This window comes from Trichogramma pretiosum, unplaced genomic scaffold (assembly GCF_000599845.2).
Source record: "Trichogramma pretiosum strain Unisexual culture from Peru unplaced genomic scaffold, Tpre_2.0 scaffold45, whole genome shotgun sequence".
In the NCBI taxonomy this organism is placed as follows: Eukaryota; Metazoa; Arthropoda; class Insecta; order Hymenoptera; family Trichogrammatidae; genus Trichogramma; species Trichogramma pretiosum.
The window spans coordinates 978,494-998,805 of record NW_019641665.1 but is presented as its reverse complement, the minus strand read 5'-3'; the positions used below and the strand labels follow the sequence as shown (position 1 = coordinate 998,805).

Sequence of the window (20,312 nt, the reverse complement as noted above, 5' to 3'; positions counted from 1 at the left end):
AATATTTTTACCGTCTATTGTGTGTGTGGGAGAAAAAATCGCAGTACAGACTTTCACCTTCGAGGCGCGCGAGATCTAATATCAATATTGGCCGCTATAGAAATGCGCAATCGAAGACAATCGATCGCGTGAAACACGTCAAAGTCGTCGCACATTCCCGTTCACAGAGAGGTCCCATACTAATGCGACGCGGACAGTCTGAAATTTTGACCTGACATAATTTCCAGGCTGCATGTATTATATACCAGCATCAGTAGCTCGCTCAATGGATATATAATAATGTATGATTATATTGTTCCCCGGTAGTAGTGCAGGCGTTGCGCCTTTCGAATTCCATCCAGTCTGCGCGATCTAGGACTATTATAAACTCGTTCGTTTCAAGCGTAAAATAGTGCACACAGGTTGCCGTACTTGAATATACGTTTGGCTTTTTCTTACGTAACAAACGTAAATTTATATAATTTTTATTACGATCAATAATTGATGGCTTGTCGATCAAACTGCCGCGTGAAATCGTTTGATTGATATTTTCCATTTTGTTAAAGTACCATTGCACCGACGCGCGTTGGAATAAATAAGTCCAATGCACACTTTTCTCATAACTCACTGGAGCTTAATGCGTCTTACGTTTTGCTTAAAGATATTCCGTTGCTTTGCTGTTCACGCACGTATAAGCACACAATTTTTTTCTTTTCTTTTTTTCGTTTGGTTACGCGTTGACAAATATTTTACTTACTCTTTTTCTCCAACTTCATCCCATTGCGCACAATGTGTTCTGCTAAATGTATGTGCTCAACTTTTCTATGCTCTATGTGTATGTAGCTACACACACAGGAAGAAACTCCGAGCACAGGCGTATTTGTACATTGTTGCATTCAATTTGCAAAGCAAATAGGGAGGAAAAAATGTACTCCGCGCGCCGTAATTTTTCAATTTTTCGCTCGTTTTTATGTAAAGCAATTACACATACGTCGTATTTGCACTTGAATCGAATTGGCTTTTCGATCTTCCCAAAAAAGCAAATTCTTTTTCACGTGCAATGCGTACGTGACACGTAAGCTCTTATTCGGCACAAAAGCTCGCGTGAAAGCCTCTCGGCGTTGCTATTCAACTCGAGGTATAATTTATGAGGCGGAAAAAAGGTATATAATATACTCGGGCGCGCGAAATAAAACGTTATCACGCATCAACTTCAAGAGTCTATTTAGCGTGTAGAAAATGCCTCGCCGTAGTAGATCAAAGTGCGCGGGTAATAACGTCGCGAATATTAAACGAGCAGCGTGTGTATGTAAAACGAGGGCGTACGACGGATATGCGCATCAATACCAGCAAAAACTCTCTTCGAAAGTAAACGTGCGAGTGATTTTTACGATACGATCGTTTACTTGCATGCACGACCTGCGCGAATATTTGTTGGTCGTATATCGAGCTGTATATATAAAGATGACGTGCGAAAGACTACTCGTTGTTCGCTCGGTGCGTGGCGCCGTCATCGTCGTTTCGCGCGCGCACTCGATCCCGTATATTCCTGCAGTTGAAAGTTTGAAACTTGTTGACTTTCACCCTCGGTGGCCTGCATTCGCTTCCAGCGTCACGTATACATATAAAGAGCCGAGTAAACTCTGCTCAGCTGTTGAGCTTTTTTGACCGAGCGATCGATAAGACGAACTTGGCCGAGTCGTTATCTACCGCACCATCGAGCAGTTGTCCGTGGGGATAAGGTAGAATGTTACCGACGGCCCATTCGTTGACGCTAGTCGGTAACTGACAATGACTGTACCGACTCGTTTTACCGTCGTACCATAAGAGCGACGCTCTGAAGCCAATGCAGAGGGCACCACTGCACATTAAATTCCGATCAAACAAAAGCAGCGATGCCACCGAGAATCAAAATATATTCACCGTCGATCAGATTTTTTTAATCGGTCCTGTGTCGTTCTCTGATTTATTCAAAGCATACCGACGATTCTTCAAAGTCCAGCAAAATGTCGTAAATGTCAACGATTATCATAAATAAAATGCGGTTGGCGAGAAACTGCGTTATGGAGGTAGGTTTTACGCCTCGCTCGAACGGCTTTCTCCCATTCCAAGCAATGTACGTATGTATACATATATCTTTTAAGCAAAATGACAAATGAAGCTTGTCCAGCGCTTTGTCGCGAGAAACGCATGTGGATATACGACATATGTACGTCTGTGTAGGACGAATATCGCAAAAGACAACAAAAACGAGGCCTGCCTCCAAGAGGCGTCATTATATGTATATGCCATATACCTATATTATGTATCGCCGAGTCGTTGCAGTGTGCAGATAAATAATCACCGATTCACGTACGCGCTGAGTCTGCAGTTTCTAAACGAGTCTCGTTTTCTTTCTCGCTCGTGCCAATATTGTTAATTTGCGAGGCTTGCGTCTTTTTTGCCTCGCTCGCTTCGTATTATATATCTTCTTTTTTTTCGAGAGAGAGAGAAAGAGACAGAGGGAGAAAAATCACGACACACACGCGATCGTGTGTCTACTGCACTTTCCCGTGCAAACGCCAACTTGTAAAGTTAAATACATACTGCAGGAGCCGTTGAAGCTACATTAATTCCTCATCGTATCAATGTTGATCTATTCCATTCGTATGATAAATCTGGGTTTTTATTGTCGACACGCGTAGCAAAGCATCGAATTTATTAATATGAATTTCGCTCAAACATGTATGCAACTTCAAAGGTGAAGCCGTGCGGTGATCTAGATACGCTTTGAGGAAAAATCATTCTGCGGTAGCAGCTTTCAATGGAAGCTGCTTTCCGATGCGTTTTCCTCCGACGTGTGCGTCAGCTTGAACTATATACGTGGAGAGAAAATCGAATTTTATAGAGGAATAAGTAATATATATTCGAATTCTTGCGCTCGAAGGTAATAAATCAATACTCCTCGGGAGATGCGGAGTCGCTATAAGCTCGTGCTCGTACTTTTCGTGAGTACGAGTCTGCGAAAATCTTCCATTCTTTTATGCGCCCGCAGCCGAGATCGGGTGCATGCGTGCTCGTGTTTGCATAGGAAGAAGTGCGCCGCGCAGGAGGCTTCCTTGGAGAAACCCATCGACACGCGCTCGACGCGCTAAAGGTTAAGGGCACAGGATGTGAATCGCGTAATATGTAAAGGTGCTACGGGTCTCTCTTTCTCTCTCTCTCTTTCTCTTCCGGAGAGGATATATTCCAAGAGGAGGACTCCTTTTCCACAAAGCGTCCGTGTCCGCTGATTTACAGTGTTGGTAAAGGGGGGGCGTCCGCCTCAACCAACGCAGACCGGAAACGAGCGAGCGCGCCCGCGGAACGAACACATTATACACTACAACGTGCTCGATGCATTCTTTTCTCGCTCGGCTTGCTCGCTCGCCGATGTTGTTGTACCTACTCTGCTCCCTGTTAGTTGCTGCTAGTTGCTGCTTTTTGTACCTTAGATATATTGTTCTGCTTTTTGTAAGCTTTTTAGCGTTAAATCGATCTAGACTACACACGTAAACTCGTTGTTTCTTTTTTATTCGGAAAAGCGTTTATTTAGCAGCCTTTTATGTATTTGTATATAAAAACTGTGCGCTTTTTCATTGTGTTTTTTTGCAAATCGTTGTTTTCGAAGGAACGAGCTTTTATATACAAATATTTTATGCGAGCAGCAAAAAGTCACGCCGCGTTAGACAGAGCTGCTAAAGCGCAAAGGAGATCATCTCCGATTTCGCAAACCACGTCGCTCTTCCCATAATGTGACCTCAACTCGAGCACACAGCACAAACACACACGAACTCGTATATAACGCGTAATATGCACACAAAAAATTGAGCCTCACTCCTTTTGTCCCCCTTTTTTTGCCGGTGCGCTCGTTCTCTCACCTCTCGCGCGCGAGACATTCTTTTTCGCTTCCTCGTGCACTCGTCCTCGCGCCGCGCCGGAGTCGTCCATTTCTTTTTCCCATCGGTCATGGGAATATGTGTGTTACATCAGCGAGCGACGATTGCCACTGCACAAGGGCCCATAACTGTACACTGCCAACTGCACTGTACACTGCAGTCCTTTGGAACGTGGGTAATGATTTTTTGCCCGGTCCCGAGCGCACCCGACTTTGATACAATTAACTTTTTTGCACGAGTGGTGTATAACTGTCTCTCAGTTTTGCGAATTGTCGAGCTGTGTCGCACTGCGTAGGTTAACCCATCGGCCTTGCGTCGTTCCAAAAGTCATTCAATGCTAATGAACTCAGATTCGATACTTGGACACGCAGGCAGAGTTGCAAATTCGCTGTACTTATGCGTTGCGTATATAATCATCTTAATAATTATCTTCATAAGGCCAACTTTATGACACTGATTAGAATCTCATTCATATTCAATGCTTTGCATAGAAAGTCCACATAAACTTCCATCAACGAGCTTACATCGATAACAACATCAGAATAAAATGATAAAAAATTGAAAAAAAGGTAAATTTTTCGCTTCGTAAAACTCGTTATGCATCAAGATTTATTCGCTCAAATCAACTTTCTATGCTAGCTATCTACATCCTACATGTGAAATTGCTTTTTTAAAGTTCAAGCTCACTTTTTTGTCCATTTTTCGTGAGCCGAGCGATCTTAAAATCCAATCAAATGTGCTTCTCGCACTTTCCCTCATGTCATGTATCGTAGCGAGAAAGACTGTCATTTTCATCGATTTCAATCAAAGCTCGTTTGACGTCGAATATTACATTGAGAATTTAAGGCGCAAGCGATAAAAGCCGCGGGAGAAAATTCAATGATCCAGAGCTCGAGACTCAATTGTGGATGACCGTAAGGTCGAGGGATGAGTAGGCATGTTCGATATGGGTTTTCACTAGAAAGCAGCTTCGAGTCGGCCAATTGTTGACCTGGCGTACCGCAGCGTCCATGGAAATATGATTAAAATCCTTGCAAAGCGAAAAAGTTTGTGTAGGCGTAGAACAAGGGCTGCCTGCAATGTGACCTTTCATTTATAATTTAACTTTTTGCACTGAAATGAAAACTGCAATGTATTATACAAGAAGCGTAATATAGACGCAAATATTTAGAAGGATCCAATCACTGGAATCGAGCGACTATCCGCAGTCCTTGATAGAAAAAGGGGTAAACTTGTAACAAAATAGCAGCAACGAGTCGACGAGAAAGAATAGAAAAATATTGCACAAAGGACGAGTGCGTGGCAGGCAGGTGATACGCTATAGCATTAGGCGCACGAAAAGAAGAAAAGTTGCAAGAGTGCTGGTGAGTCGTGCGGTGCACGCGAACACGTATAAGTATATAATAAGTACGAGACGAGGAGGCCGTATAGAAGCGAGTCGACCACGAAATGACATCCGTTCCTGTATGTAGCCGCACGAGTCCGGCGAGAGGCGTTTCCTTTGCGATAAAAAAAACCGCCTCTCTCGCTCTTTTTACTTTTTACCAGCATATTTTTCTCCCTTTTCTCGGGCTCTTTGGCCATCATACCTTTTTCCCTCTTTGATTCGCTGTGCATTGTGTACTCTCTGACGACGACGACGACGACTTCATTACTCGTGCGGCGCGAGGAGGCCAATTGCGCGCGAAACTGTGCCACGACACATGTGCCGCTATCGAGGAGAATATATATTACAAAACCACTCGAAAGTATCTTCGATCGGACATCCGTTTCGTCGGCACTCGCAGCATCCGCGCATTCATTATACCCACCTACGATCTCTCCGGCTCTCAGACACGATGAAACCTTCTCACGATCGTTTACCGGAAAATAAGCCGGGGTCTCTCTTTGTTCAAGCCTCTACGTACTGCATCAACTTCACTTTCCACGCGTATTGTATATAGGGTGAGCCTGTGTACATGCACACGCGCCGCCGCCACCACCACCACCACCACCACTGCCGCGATCGCATGTGGGCATGGAATAATCCTACGCAGGTGCTGCTCTTTTCTGCTCGAGGGATGAAATTAAAGAGCAAAGAATATACACATGTACATAACTGTGGGCCGGCTTTTGTTGTTGTTGTTTGTACGGGCTGACATAAAAAGGGACGATTTTTTCATATGTGCGCAGCAAGAGTCTCCAATGACACATGGACGAAAGACATAACGCAGAAATGAGCCACAGCAAGGCAGGGCCTTTATCGTCCGATTAGGATTTATCAGAATCGTACGCCAAACGAAGAGCTCACGTTCACATGGTTATTACATTATAATATATACATTGGGACAGACACGAACAGTCATCGAGATGCCCTCATGTGCAAAGGCAGCTGCTGTCGCTTGGTAGCAGTCCGTCGTCGATTTACATATGAACGAAAAATAAGAGCGCCGGACGTGCGCGACTGCAGTTGGCCGGTAAAAGAGCAGCGAGGAAAATCCGATCACGTTTACGCCGAGTATAGAGTGGAATTTGAAAATTTTTCAAAAAAAACTACTCGAAAGGATGGAATTTGGGTCAACGAACGTCAAAGCATTTGGTGCATTGGTATTGTATGCTATCAGGGTCGTCGCGAGCTCACGCGATCTGCACGCAACTAATTAAGCGTTTCCCGATCGTTACTCGCGTAGGCGTGTGTCCGTATGCGTGTGTATTGCAGCTGTAGCGAGCATTAACGCGAGTTTGCAAAAGCTTAAACGATATCGATGGCTGCACGTTTGTTATCGATATACGGGGCGCTACCGCTTCTATACGCCACGCGAAGAAAAACATAAATATTTATTTCGGAATCTCGTGACTCCGAAAATTCTCAGCTCCGTGCGAGCTGTACATTGGAGCGTGGAACGAGCCAGCTCGAAAATGTGTACACTCGCCGAGAGTCTATATAGGAGAGAACCCCTCCAGATCGCAGTGTCGGAGCTATATATATGTATGTATAGAGGTGGCTACGGCCGCGCGCTCACATCCACATGTACTCGAGTACATGCACGCGGAGCCATACACTCACACAGCCAGCGGGAATATGCGAGACGCGCCGGCACTGGGTAGTAGCAGCAACACAGCACAGAGAGCGGCTGCTCGGCACATAACCGTCAGTCGCGCTTCGCTCGAGCCAACGTCCGTACACACGAGCTAGCTGCTGCTTCTGATGCGGCGTGCATTCGGTGCAGTGCAGTTCTCGTATTATGATTTTTTACGGCGACGGTGACGTTTGTTTATTTACGAGTGCGTCAGTCGTGGTGGGACCGTGTCCGAGCGCGATGAATTATTGGCCCTCGAGGCACGGCGCGTCCAGCCCGCTCTAGCTCGCTTCTACTCAACGAATCGTCTTTGAAAACGATCTTGACTGCTGCCTCTCGTCGATCGCGATTCGGCGTCTCGATCCTTCGACGCTCGCTGCACCGCTCGAGTCGATTGTCGTTGCAACTTATACTGCGAGTGCTTGTAGAGCTGTGCGACGTTAGTATCGAACGATATTACAAAAAGTGAAAGATTCGGATTAACGATTCGATTGTGTCGTGGGTGCATGTGTCAGTGCATGTGTAGGAGAAAACACACACTTTATCGTAGTGCTAGAAAGCCGCTGCGCGCATCTTCTGCGTATATGTGTGTGCGTTACAAACACGTACGATAGAACGACGACGCTTGACCGTGTCTCTCTCGCTCGTGTGTGCTCGCGTGTGTATATATCTTTGTGTGCGTCCGCGTGCGCGCTTGTGTCTGTGTGTGGGAATAAACCGGTTCTTCGGAGAGTTCCTACATCGCTCTGTGCAGCCGCGCGCTGCGCATATTCGCTTCGAACGAAAATTTTGGTTCTTCGTACCGAGTATCTTTTCGTGCCTACACATTAATCTAAATATACATAAGCGGCAGGCAAACTCTTACTTTTGCTCTCGTACGAGGAAAAGAAAGAGCGAAAAGGAGAAAAAAACGAGAGACAATAAGAGAACGTCGGTAATTAGCCCGAGAGACGACATATCATGATGGGAGTACTGAGATGGAGGCATGACCTCAGGTCGGAAGCCAGCCAGCAACAACGGAGTAGCGGCAGCGCGCCGAGCAACGCCAGCTCCAGCGCCGCTGCCGCCGCCACTGCTGCTGGCTCTGCCTCCACTAATAATCATAATAATGCTCTGCCAAAGTTGCTCTCTCAGGTGAGAAAAAAATATATCTTACCGACTATGATCAATGGCCTAGACACAAAGGTATTACTCGATACACATTACCTCCATAGTTGTTGTTTTTTATTTTGACTTGAATTTACTGCTGTTGCTACTGCTGCTGGAGTGGTGCTGGAGTTCTGCGCAATCATAAACTTCTTTACACCTATTTTAATTAATGCTCAGCAGAAAGAGAGAGAGAGAGAGAGAGAGAGAGAGAGCTCAGTCACTTCTTTATTGTCTTGCGAAGCTGGCGTTGTTGCTATCTTCCTCGACTATGTCTGTGCGTGTGTGTATGTATGTTGAAAGAATCTTTCATCTTTTTCTGTGCGTGTAATCTCAGCCGTATATACATGCCCCCCTCATATACTATACATTACTATTGTATCTACTAATTTTTCCTTTTCTTCTCACGGTGCACAAGTATAATAATACCCGTTCGCGCCTTTCACCTTGTGCTTTAACGGCCTATTCGCACTTGAGGCTTTCAAAAAATCGATATACCGATCGGTAATAAGTTTGCGGCTTTTCCCCCCCCTTTTTCTAGCCAATCGATGAAATGGACAGATCAGCCTTTTAAATGAACGTCGCTTCCGTGTTGACGCGAAATCCGTGCGTGTCACATCTTTGCCAAGATAAGAGATGTGAAAATTTTCGTTTCTTCGGAATTCAGTTTTGTCTTCTCGCTGGCCAAATAAAGCATTACGTACCCACAAGAGTGCAAACAAAAAATTTCTCTTTCGACACGAAGGAGACAAAGAGAAGAGGAAAAAAAGCGAATTAGACCGACTCACTTTCGTCCCCTCTAATGCTAACTAGTCGCCTATTGAGTCTTTTTGCAGGTGCAGACGGTACACGCGCGCGACTTGTACACTTTACAAATGTTCGCGAATAATGAAAGCGATTTTTCAGCGTTGACCTCGGACGCCGTATTTTTTTTTCTTCATGCCTTCAAATGCGAGACGCTTTACAGAGCCTGATGGGAATTGATACATTCATGGGAGGTATTGTGTGAGAAAGTTCCGGGAGATTTACGATCGTCGTACATCTCGAATCGCACACCTCTCGAGCTTCGCAGTCTAAGGCGCGTAAAATTGCCCGTACTCCGAGCGGCTTGCTACTACATAAGCTGCTGCGCATTCCAAAATCGGTGAATCCGCGCGCATGGCTCTAATAATAAGCCGAGTTGACACTCTGCACGCCCCGCTATGCATCTATGTATATCTACGTGGTTTCGGCCCGAGTTCGCGCGCGATCAACGTCTCTTTATTATAAACATTATGTAAAAGAGCTCGAAGCACAATGAGGCGCGCAAGTGCGGATGTTATTCGACGCTCTAGAAGCGTTGATCATCCTCGCAAGATTTTATACTCCTTTTTTTTCGCAATGGGCATTATTCATCGTGTCGTAAGTGCCTGGCGCACACAATAAAGGAAATTATTTTTAATAAATACTTGCGCCGCTTGTGCGCGTGTATATTATGTACAGCGCAGTGGGTCGAGGCAGCAAAAAGCCCGTATTTTAGAAATAAGATAGGCTTTGAATCCTCGCGCAGGCTTAATACGATCCCCTTGACTCATCTACTCGACGACGTCTTTTAAACATATGTGCTGTATCTTTATGCGACTCCAGCAAAAGACGTTATTATTATACATGTGCCGCGCGTCTTTCTTTTTTCCTTATATGTTTCTGCGCGTGTGCGCACACGTACGCATATTAGAAAAAAAAAGGAGACTCGGAATTGAATGTTTGACCTCGATAGGGATCAAGAGCGATGTAAAGAAAGAAGCAAAAACGTAGAGCAGAAGCGATCGCGAGAAGAGAACTTTTCCGATTTCTAGCCTTTTTTAAATCACTGTTTGTATACATCGCCGATAAGATAATTATGTTTTTCGAGTGGATGAGTGTGGAGGAATTTTAAATAGAGAGGCGTGAAAACGGTTGCAAGAATAACCACTGTACGAGCTCTTGTAAATCATTTCCCTGCGACTCGAATACGTACTTCTCACTCGAGAGCGAAACACCGCGGTACGCTACGCGAGTTTTGAACTGAAGGAGATTGAAAATTTAGAGAGAAAAAAACTTGAGCAACTTTCAAGGATTCACGATTAATCATCCATTCGACGACAGACTTTTTTTATAACGACGACTATTGTATGAAATTTTCTCCAAATCCTTGAGAAAAAAATCCCAGCTCGTCTCCATGTTATTATGGATCCCTATACGGCTTTTCATTATAAATATCATAGGCTCGTGTTCACGGACGATAAATAAGCGAGCAAAAAAAGCGCAAAGCGCATGCGAATTGTTTTCGTTATATACGTAATTGTTACAACTACGGCCTCTAAACTATTTCTCTGCTGGCGGCGGCAGCGTACGAGCGAGGCTCTGTCGCTGAGTATATGTACATAAAGTATATATAATTAAGCCGCGATCGGTACAGCACTGCAATGTAATACACTTTTGTTGCTGGAACGAGAAAACATGCTTTTTTATATTTGCACCATCATGGTTTACAATGACTCGATATAATCTCCTTTTCTCCGTCGATTATTTACGCTTACGTAAGGTAGATCTGTGAAAAATCGCGCTCCCTGCCAACAAAAAAAATAGTTCTCAGCGATCCACCACGATGTAGGAACATAAGAGTAGGCATATACCATATACTTACCAGGTGTGCGGGGCGAGCAGCTGCTCTTTCGAAATAACCCCTATGGCGCCTGTTGACCTGTCTCTCTCTCTCTCTCTCTCTCTCTCTCTCTCTCTCTCTCTCTCGGTGTGTGAATCGGTTTAGGGTCCGACTGCAGTAGCGACCATTACACGAGCCAGTTCGATCAAAGTATCGGTGCTTTAATATTTTTCTGGGAAGCATTTATTTGAGACATATTATTCGATACTTGGTAGGCTGCAGTGCATAAACAAAGGACTCGCGACACACGGACTCGATTTATCATAAAGACGGGACAAATACAAAAGCTTCGCGCGGACTTTTCAACGAAACGATACCCGACGACAAAAGTCGCTTTCCTGGCTGGTTAGTTATTCATTTATTGAACAAATCGAGAGTACAGAGATAGCCCCCGCGAGTGCGTCATCGTATGTAGCTGCATTATATTCGGACCGAGATTCAGCGATCGTGATTATTATTGACTGCGCGCGATGAGCTTTCAATTGCTTTATCAATTAGCGACTCGTGTGTCGCTTATCTCGTACGTATTTATACGATCGATCGACGAGAGACGAGTGGATTAAACAGAGAAAAAGAAAAGGAAGCAAACAAATAAACGTGGCCGTTCGTGACTCTTTTCTCGTGCAAAGTACGCCATCGGAATTTCAACAATATAGCAGAAATTTCGCGCGTATAAACTTTCATCGTAATCGTTGAGTGCGCGATATAATGCAGCTGGCGCCAATCGATGTAAAGTCCGCACGCGAGTAGAAAGGTTAAACAAATAATGTAATTAAATCTGCACTTTGAGTTTGTTTAACCCGAGCGAACGATTGCATCAATTTTGCGTGCGATATCGCGTTCCACGATAGAGAGAAAACCCAAGAGCTAGAAGAAGCGGCGCTGTATGAATGAGCACGCTTGAAACTAGATCAGGTGGATTCTCGCATAAATCACTTCCTCTCTCACGCGCGCCGCATATATTGTAAAAGAAATACCAATTTTAATCATATCCAGTATTATACCACAATTGGGTCGTGCGTATACAATAGCCTGCTCTGCCAGGGATCAAGGAATTTTGCAGCTTAATCGAATAAATAAGTGGCAGCACTTGATATTGCCTTCGTTTTTACATTTCTGAAACTCTGCGCTCCTAGGGTCTGTTCAAATTTAATTATTTCGTCGCTGATTTATTTGCGATGACTCACTGATCGCGATCATTCCGATTATTTTTGCCTGAAATCTAATGTTTAATTATAATTTATAATATCGTCGATGATAAAAAGTACTTTTAGCGATGATTTCGCTCAACAATTATCCATCCTTATACCGTAGCTTTCCATCTGTTAAAAGGAAAACTTTCACTGGTGCTTATATTAATAGCTTCTGAATGTGTGCAATTGGTTCGATTTTTTCTCTAATAATTAACACGTATTACTGACCTGATTTCAGCTCACGTTTAGGCTTAATAAAATTCTTAACAATCGTGTATTACTTTTTTTTTCATAAAACATAACCAATACATATTTTCGCTTGTACATATGACTTGTGGAAAGCGTGCAAAACTTTAATGAGGGACTGGTTTTATAAATTGGAGCTGTATTGCTTTAAAAATCTAAATCTTGACGCAGATTTGTAAATAATTCGTTGTACTCGATTTTTTTTCATTTTGCACTGCTTGATCAAATCAACACTGGGCTATTTTTATACGTCATCTTGATTAAATCGTCTTAGAGAAAAATACGTTTTTTGCGGGCCCACTTTGCGATCGACGTTTGTGCGTGTCGCAGAAGCGTCAGTCATCGTCAAGTACGACAATGCCATCTTTTGCTTCAACAACTTATTCCTCGCGGTCTGAATTATTCATTCGCGTGATCGCTGAAAAAAAAGAACAAGTGAAGTGTAAGAAGTACGACTTGATTCATAAATTTTCTTCTTTTATAGGGTTAGGACTTATTCGTATACCTACGAATCGAAAGTTTTACTTTATGCAAGCTTTTTTTTATCGCAATACAGATTGATCATTTAATACGTTTATGTGACGAAAGCAAAAAATGGTCTTAATGACATTTCTTTTATTTTTGTGTTACAGGTGAGCTCACGTGATTCGACCATAGTCACGCGTTCGAAAGCAACTAGCAACGTAAGTACATTCATCACGAACAAAAAAATATACATATATGACATCTCTTTCTCTCTGTTACATTATAAAAACATTTGAACATTAATCAAACGAATGAATATGCATTAGAGCCAAGATCTATCATAATGCGAGTTACGATGTCGTGTACTTTTATTAATATCTCGCTAGTGTTAATTAGCATCGGCTATTTTCACGAGTGTATAATGTGCGTTGCTTCTAATTTTAGATTCTGCACTGCAAACTAAAAAAAATTACAAATTTTTATGTTCGCGAGGCTACACTTTTATACAAGTGTGGTTAAAAATAAAAGTAGAGTGTTTATTCATCATATGATTAAAAGCTTGATATTTTTATGTACTCTGTGTGCAGATTTATGCACGCTGTGGGCGCGAGCTGACTCGAGTTACAGCTTTCATGTGTGCATGTATGTACATTCTCATTTTGTAAAGATGATATTTTCATACGTATTCATAGGTTGGAGAGTGACTTTTTAAATAAAACATGTACAGCCAGATCCGACTTCCCGAGAGCGAGTAAAAAAGGAAGAAGCGCATTTCTTGGAAAATATTCTTCTCAGTCCTTTTTGGTGTTCATTACAAGCTTTAGTTGACTCCTTGTAAAACTATACAATCTTTCTTTACGAATCGATCTCGGAATAGTAGGTCGACATTTTCGTCCATATCCAAGCTGCGCAACGTATTCATACGTGTGAGTGAGTGTGTGTGTGTGTGTGTGTGTGTGTACACGTCAACGCATATGTACTTCATTCCATCACGTCAACTGCAGCTTCGATTTGCAATTGCACACCCACGAATTTGCATAACTCGATTGGTAAAAGCTCCGAGGCTCGCGCGAGAAAATCTCTACGTCTGTTACACTTTATACATTACGTACATCTAGTACAAGTCCGAGTTTAACAGAAATTTCGTTTTTTCCAGATGCATTTCAAATGCAGTTATTTGCTTTTCGATGAATTTTCGGACTTTTCAACGAGTACAGATAACGCCAGGGTTTTTCGAATTTTTCACTCCCTTATCACACTGCAAAATGTGACGCGTCGTTAGCCTGGATACATCGATAATATCCAAATGCGTCGAAAGACCTTCTGCGCAAAAATACATTTATACACACGCAAGAAAAACTTGACAGCGAAACTCTATATAGATCCACGTGATCGCGAACAAATTAAATTTTTTTATATCCAACTGTCGAGAAACTGTAAATTTTACCAAAGCTCGGGTTTATTTACATCGTAGCTCTTCGGACTTGGTTCGAGGAATTGAGCTATTACAAAAGCTAAGTATAACAGACTCTTAGGCGGGTAATTTAGTCAGTGCATTACTCAGAGCGGTTATAAAGAAAGATTGCGTTATTAAAGTTATAAGCTGAAATTTTTGAGATTAAATAGAAATGTATACAGTAAGATATATATTGTATGATGAGATCGTTGAGAATATGCATCTTGTTCTCGCTCGCTAGCTCGTCTAGGAAGTTTGCAATTTTACATGCAGGCAAATTCATATCGTTATTTTTTAACGATGGTCATCGTATTTCAAGCAAAAAGATTTTATATCGCTTCTTGCGTATAGAGTAGGTAATCATTTTCTCATAGAAGAAAGAAAAAACTGAAGATGCTCATTTTTCCATAAATTGTCTTGTTGTTTGTTTATAAAAGCAGCCCAAAACAGTCCATTAAAATATTCATTTTTCCCTTGACTTTTCTGCTCTCTATGTGCTCGGGAGTAAAAAAGAGCAAAGGCTGCTTCTCGGAAGCCAATTGCTCGCCGAGACGAGAACCATTGCGCAGGAAAATACGTGTGTGCATGAGCGCGGGTGGCGCACACACACACCTTCGCAGCTCACAATGCAATTTTCTGGTATAAAGAACGCGTCGGACATATAGCACAAGAGAGAACGTGAAAAAAGGAGCGTTTACCCGCGTGCGCGCGTGCGCTCGTCTGCGCAGGGTTTCTTTCTTTGCATTTATGCACGCATGGTCGCATTGTGCCGTACGTTCTCTCTTATATGCTCGAATTTAATGTACACTCGCTTGATTTTCCTCCCTTTTTTCCTCGCTCAATTTTTTTTGTCAGCTGCGCTAAATCTCGTAAATGTATGGCCGATCGTAAAATGTTTGCTTTTTTCTTGTTTCAGGTGAGCGCCAACAAAAGTTCCAATGTCATTCCACTCGCATACGCAGTAAGTTTTTTTTCTAATCACGCACGTTGCTTTATATAAACGTAAAAATAAAAAAATCAGCCTGATGCCATAAATAGACGGCAAGAGTTGTAATATTAAGTTTATGCATGCTATAAAGAGTCGAGGAATTTTGAAGGAAAAACGGTACATTCACCCTGTCGGCTCGTGCGCGGCACAGGAAACATCCCCTGTTTATGAATGAATTATCACGTATACGTGTAGCTGCATGCGCGTCGCGACGTTGGCGTACAAAGCGCCGTCGTCGTCGACGTCGAGGGAGGGCCCCGCGCGGGCGCGTTATTAACGCTGCAGACTCGCGCAGGACTGAGGATGTCTATACAGCCTGCACGATTATATGTGCGACGACGGCGGCAACAGCGACGAGTTTAACGAACGCAGTTGTAATTTCTTTTTCAGAGGGGTAGTGATCGCTCGTGCAAAAAACTTGGCTGGTTATTTTTTTTTCGCTTTTCATTTTCATTTTATTTTTCAACTACATGAAAGAGTGCGCGACGTTGTAAGTTGAATGACCGTCTGCTCGTGCATTTTTCTTCCCTAGTTTCATAATTCGGCTCTAGGATTTTTCAAGCACAGCTCGTTTATTCGATTTCCAAGGCACGCGTGTGCATTTATTGTCCTTACTCCACACTCGAGACATAAACGCTCATGCGCATACAAACATAAAAAGCCCGTCCAACGTTGGAGTTGCGAAACAATCGAATGAGCCAGAGAGAGGCGAGAGGGAGAGGAAATCGTTGTTTTCAAATCGAAATACGATAGAAGTTCGAGCCTCACGTTTAATTCGATACGGTCGAGCGCGCACTCGTGACTTTTTTACGGATGGCAGCCGAGACACAATATTGTAATACACAAAACGAACTTTGCACACACGTATAAATATATTATATATGATCGTTGGCTTTCTCCATTCATTGGCCACGACCTCTTTCGGTGAAATATTTTTTTCTTTGTCAACGTTATCTCGAGCACATCCGTCTATATCGCAAAATCGTTACATCATGCTCACCTGCGCAGAAATTACATAAAAAAAATAATACACGTACGAACGAGAGCTGGTCCGATATGAGTCGGTTTCAATTCCGCGGCCATAATCGAGAAAAATATCGTTGAAATTAAAAACGAGCTCGTGCGAGCAGCATGAATCATCCTCGCGAGCTGCATCATTCGAGCTGGCGAGCTCGCTGTATATGCGTTACCCTTGACAGGTTTCTACGTGCTTAGGGTTTCGCGGAGCGAGCCTGACGCGCGCCGAGCAGCGCATATATAATTACACGTGCGCAAACGCACGTTCTGGCACGAAATACATGTAAAGTGCATTCGCATAAACGCAAGCAACTCGGGTAATTAATATTATACGAGCTAGTCAAGACGTCAATGTCCGGTCGATGAAAATCCGGGAGGAAAATTACCTTTCGGACAATCAAGATAAACAGTCTCGCGCGCTTCGGGTCTCGGACGTGCAGCGAGAAAAGTTTCCAATTTGGCTTGGTTCCACACTGGCAAAAAGCGAAATTAGAACGCATCGCTCACGCTCGGATGATTTTATCATCCGTTTGCGCACACGTTCAATCAGACGCTTTACGATCCTTCCTCGTTTTTTCCTTTTTTTTCACTTTTTCTATTTATACTCTCAAAGTTCACGTGGAAATTTAGCTTTCGCCACACAACACAAAACTTTCCCTTTAAGGCTAATATTTCACTTGGAAAAATTCAATTCAGATACTGGTGCAACTATACGGTATAGGAAAAAGGGTCTTGTCTAGACAAAACGGTCTTCCCCTCTGAAAAAATATAGTTGCGCGTATATTCCTTCTGGCTTCTATGTACACACACATGCACACATCTACGTAGAGCGATGACTCACTTCGACAATTTCTTTTCTCCCGGAACATCGAGACGCTCGAGTCGCGCAGAATATCCATTTTTCCCTCTGACTTGGCAAGAACTGGTTTATCTTTGTGGCGTGCATTATGTATGGAAAGGGCGTGATTTTCGGTCGTCAAGCAGTAGCGCGTCACGAAATATTACCGTGTACTTTGCTTTGTTCTCCTTTCGGAGATTTTCAATGCTCTAAGATAGTTGGCCGATAACGCCATATAATACCAATTATTTCGAAGGCTTTGTCTATGCGATGATGCGAACTCAACTGGCACGAGGCCAAAAATTACAAAAACTCGAATAGCTGATTGAATCAATCAAACCTTGCTCTCAACCCTTTTCAACAAGTCCGACAATCGAGTGATTATGAGGAAGAATTAGCTCGTCACGATAGTTTCGCATCCGGCGTGATCGATCGAAATACCACACTTGCTTGGTTTTCGTGTAATGTACATCCGCAAATTACGAGGCGACTAGGCCGAAAAATCTTGCATGTACGCGTTGTTAATGTACAGTTTGGTGCCGCGGGTATATATGTACTATTTGCTTTCCGTGTTATACACCTCAGGCTTTTAGCGCTCACCACCACCAACGGTATGCTAACGGAGCGAAAGTTCGAACTTCGGGGTCAACCGTATGCCTCGGTGTATGTATATGTGAAAGGTAACACGTATACCTTAAAGTAAGAGGCCAGTTACACTCGGGCTCAAATACGTTCTGCATAGACATTCGTGCAAAGTTCCAGAAAGGATTTTTTAACTTTAATTCTCCTTGGCGACGATATTAATTTACCATGCAGTAGTTTGCGCAGTCATTGTCTCGCTTGGTAAAAACGGCAGTCTCTTACTTTTGTTAATTGATGCAGCCAGGCGCATTTAGTTTGAAAATTCCATAATGAAAATAAGAAAGAAAGAGATATAAATCTGTGTGCAGGCTTGGCAAGTGCGCGATTATTAAACGATTCCGAGTCTTACATAATTAAGCATCTCAGCGCGACTCGCGCTAATCAAAACGGGGGCCTCAATTTTCGATTCAATTAAAGCCGCGCTGCACTGTTTACCTCGTCCGCGCCGCCAAGCTTTTTTCACGAAATTCTTTTGCTCGAGTGTAAACGCCTATACACTGTAACGTTATGAGAGCGGCATGTTAATGCGCTCTGTTGGGCTTTGAACGACCGAAATAGCGTAATGTATATAAGCTAGCGTCTTTGTCAAGAGTCGCTTAAAAATCTCTCTCTCTCTCTCTTTGCTCGCGCGCGCGAGTAAACGCTTCGCGACGCTGGGGCATTTTTATTCGATGTCATTACCGCGACTGCAAAGTGCTGTCTTTAAAAATTAGACGACAATGACCCCATATGAATATTATTATTATCATTTTTTTTCGTTCCTTCGCTTATAAGCTGTACATATTGTCTGTGCAGCTCGAGCCTTTGAGCTTTTAGAGAGTACTTGGATTTTGCGTCCTTTCAAATATAGCCAAAAATAAAATAATTTTTTTTTGCTTCCTTCTCCTCCTCCAACTCTTCTTTCTTCTTCTTCTGGGGTCTCCCCCGTTCTGTAGGCGCGTTGGCAAGCGCCCAAAACGTCTCCGAACAATTTCCCCAGAAAACGCCCCATCGTGCGACGCGCTCTCTTTTATATAAAAGCTCCGCTACCCAACTCGAGTATATTTCTGGCTCTTGAAATTCTTTTTCTTCGACATTTTGCTTACGCGCAAAAAATTGCAAACACATACACAAACACAAACACAGCCGTACACATACATGCACACAAACGATTATAGTGGCGTTTTTAACAAACGCAACACGTGCCAAGCGACGAGACAGAAGAAGAGGAAAAAGGCAACGATAGGCTATGACGCTCGCTCGCGATCGTCTCTCTTGTGCTGTGCGCGGCAGATACGTGATCGCAAAGCTTATTATTGTATAGTATCGTCGATTTCGGATCGTTTTCTGCAGCAGCTAGCTGTGCTTTTTACAGCTTACTCGAAATTTTCAGAGTTGTTTTAACCCACACACACTGGCGCTGGTCTATAAATAACTCTCGCGAGCCTCCTTCTCCAACGCGCCCGATGTATAATTTATTCGTCGAGTCCGAAGTGCCATACATGCGTCTGTGTGTGTGTTCGTGTGCAGGAGACACAATATGTGCTAATATAATACGACGCACATAAGCGTGTGCGCCTCGAGCCATGCAGCACACATATACGCACACTCGTTTCCTGCCATTATGTTGGTCTCTCTCCGTCTCTCTCAGCTTCAGAAGAGTGAGATAGAGAGAGAAAGAGGCAAGGGGAAAAAAAACAAAAGTCGTGTATTTTTGACCTATTGTCATCCGCTGTCACTCGAGGATAAGCCATCCGTTCGTAAGGACAACGGCGCGTTTCAAGGATACACGCAGACGTCACATTCATCCTTATTTTTTGTCGTACCCATCGGAATTTCAGATATAATTTTAAAACTTTATTCCCACCTGGATGGCGATGTGCAGGAAGATTGCGCGCATGGCCTGACTCATTTCGATAATGCACAAGCGCGGGAAACGTATCTAACGAAATGAAAGAAGATGTAAGCGCGCGAGTGCACAGAGGGGCGCGGTATTATAGCCAGCCGCGCACACATGTACACCCGTGACCTTAATCGAAATGTAAATACACGCAGCGACAGCGTATCATGGCGTGGGTGGCTGCAAGTGTCATCGCTGCTTCTATAACGAGCGCGTCAAATGTGTGCGTTCGAGTGTCATCTCGTGGCTTCGTTCCGAGAACATCATCGGGTTACACGAGGCAGCTCCTCGTTAATTGTAATTACGACGATGAGTCCTCGTCGTCGTAGTCGTCGTCGCTGGCCGAAAAAAAATTGTTGCCCCTGCACCGTGAAACCCTAGATTTTAATTTCAAATTTTTTTCTAAAGAAAATATGCTCGCGGCTTTTTACCGTTTATATAGCGCAATAAGACGTCGTCGCTCGTCGTCGCGCAACTTCTCATAGCGGACTTTCTTGACTTCTATTCATTAGAAACTCTCGACTGCTACTGCTGCAGCTCGTGCGATGTATAAGGTGTATGCCGCATGTGATATATATGCACATAACGCGGAAAGTAGCGCGCATAAATAACCTACATTCCGAAACTACACTCGGCAACAAAATTATCGCAACAAAAAAATTCATCGAAATTTTGTCGATTTTCAAATGCTTCTATCTTGGGCTAGATTTATCGTATCGACACGCTTTTTTTTTAATTTCTTGGAAATTTTGTCCCCTTTAAATCCATATAAATTAAGATAAGATTCGAGTTAATGTTGAGTTA

The 20,312-nt window shown here is 43.3% G+C and overlaps 1 protein-coding gene across 8 annotated transcripts in view; it reads left to right on the top strand.

Annotated features, from left to right (window-relative positions):
* LOC106649725 (rap1 GTPase-activating protein 1) overlaps positions 1-20,312 on the top strand; it is a 115,909-nt gene that overhangs the window by 83,272 nt on the left and 12,325 nt on the right. For 4 of the 8 annotated variants that reach the window (XM_014367316.2, XM_023460271.1, XM_014367324.2 and 1 more), the window contains 2 exons: positions 12,856-12,906; positions 15,061-15,105. The exons of 1 other annotated variant lie outside the window; for it this stretch is intronic. In XM_014367316.2, coding sequence (XP_014222802.1) covers positions 12,856-12,906; positions 15,061-15,105 — 96 coding nt within the window. Of the gene's footprint in view, positions 1-7,046; positions 8,141-12,855; positions 12,907-15,060; positions 15,106-20,312 lie in introns of those variants that run through there. 3 more of the 8 variants (XM_014367356.2, XM_014367347.2, XM_014367332.2) reach the window with 3 other exon arrangements.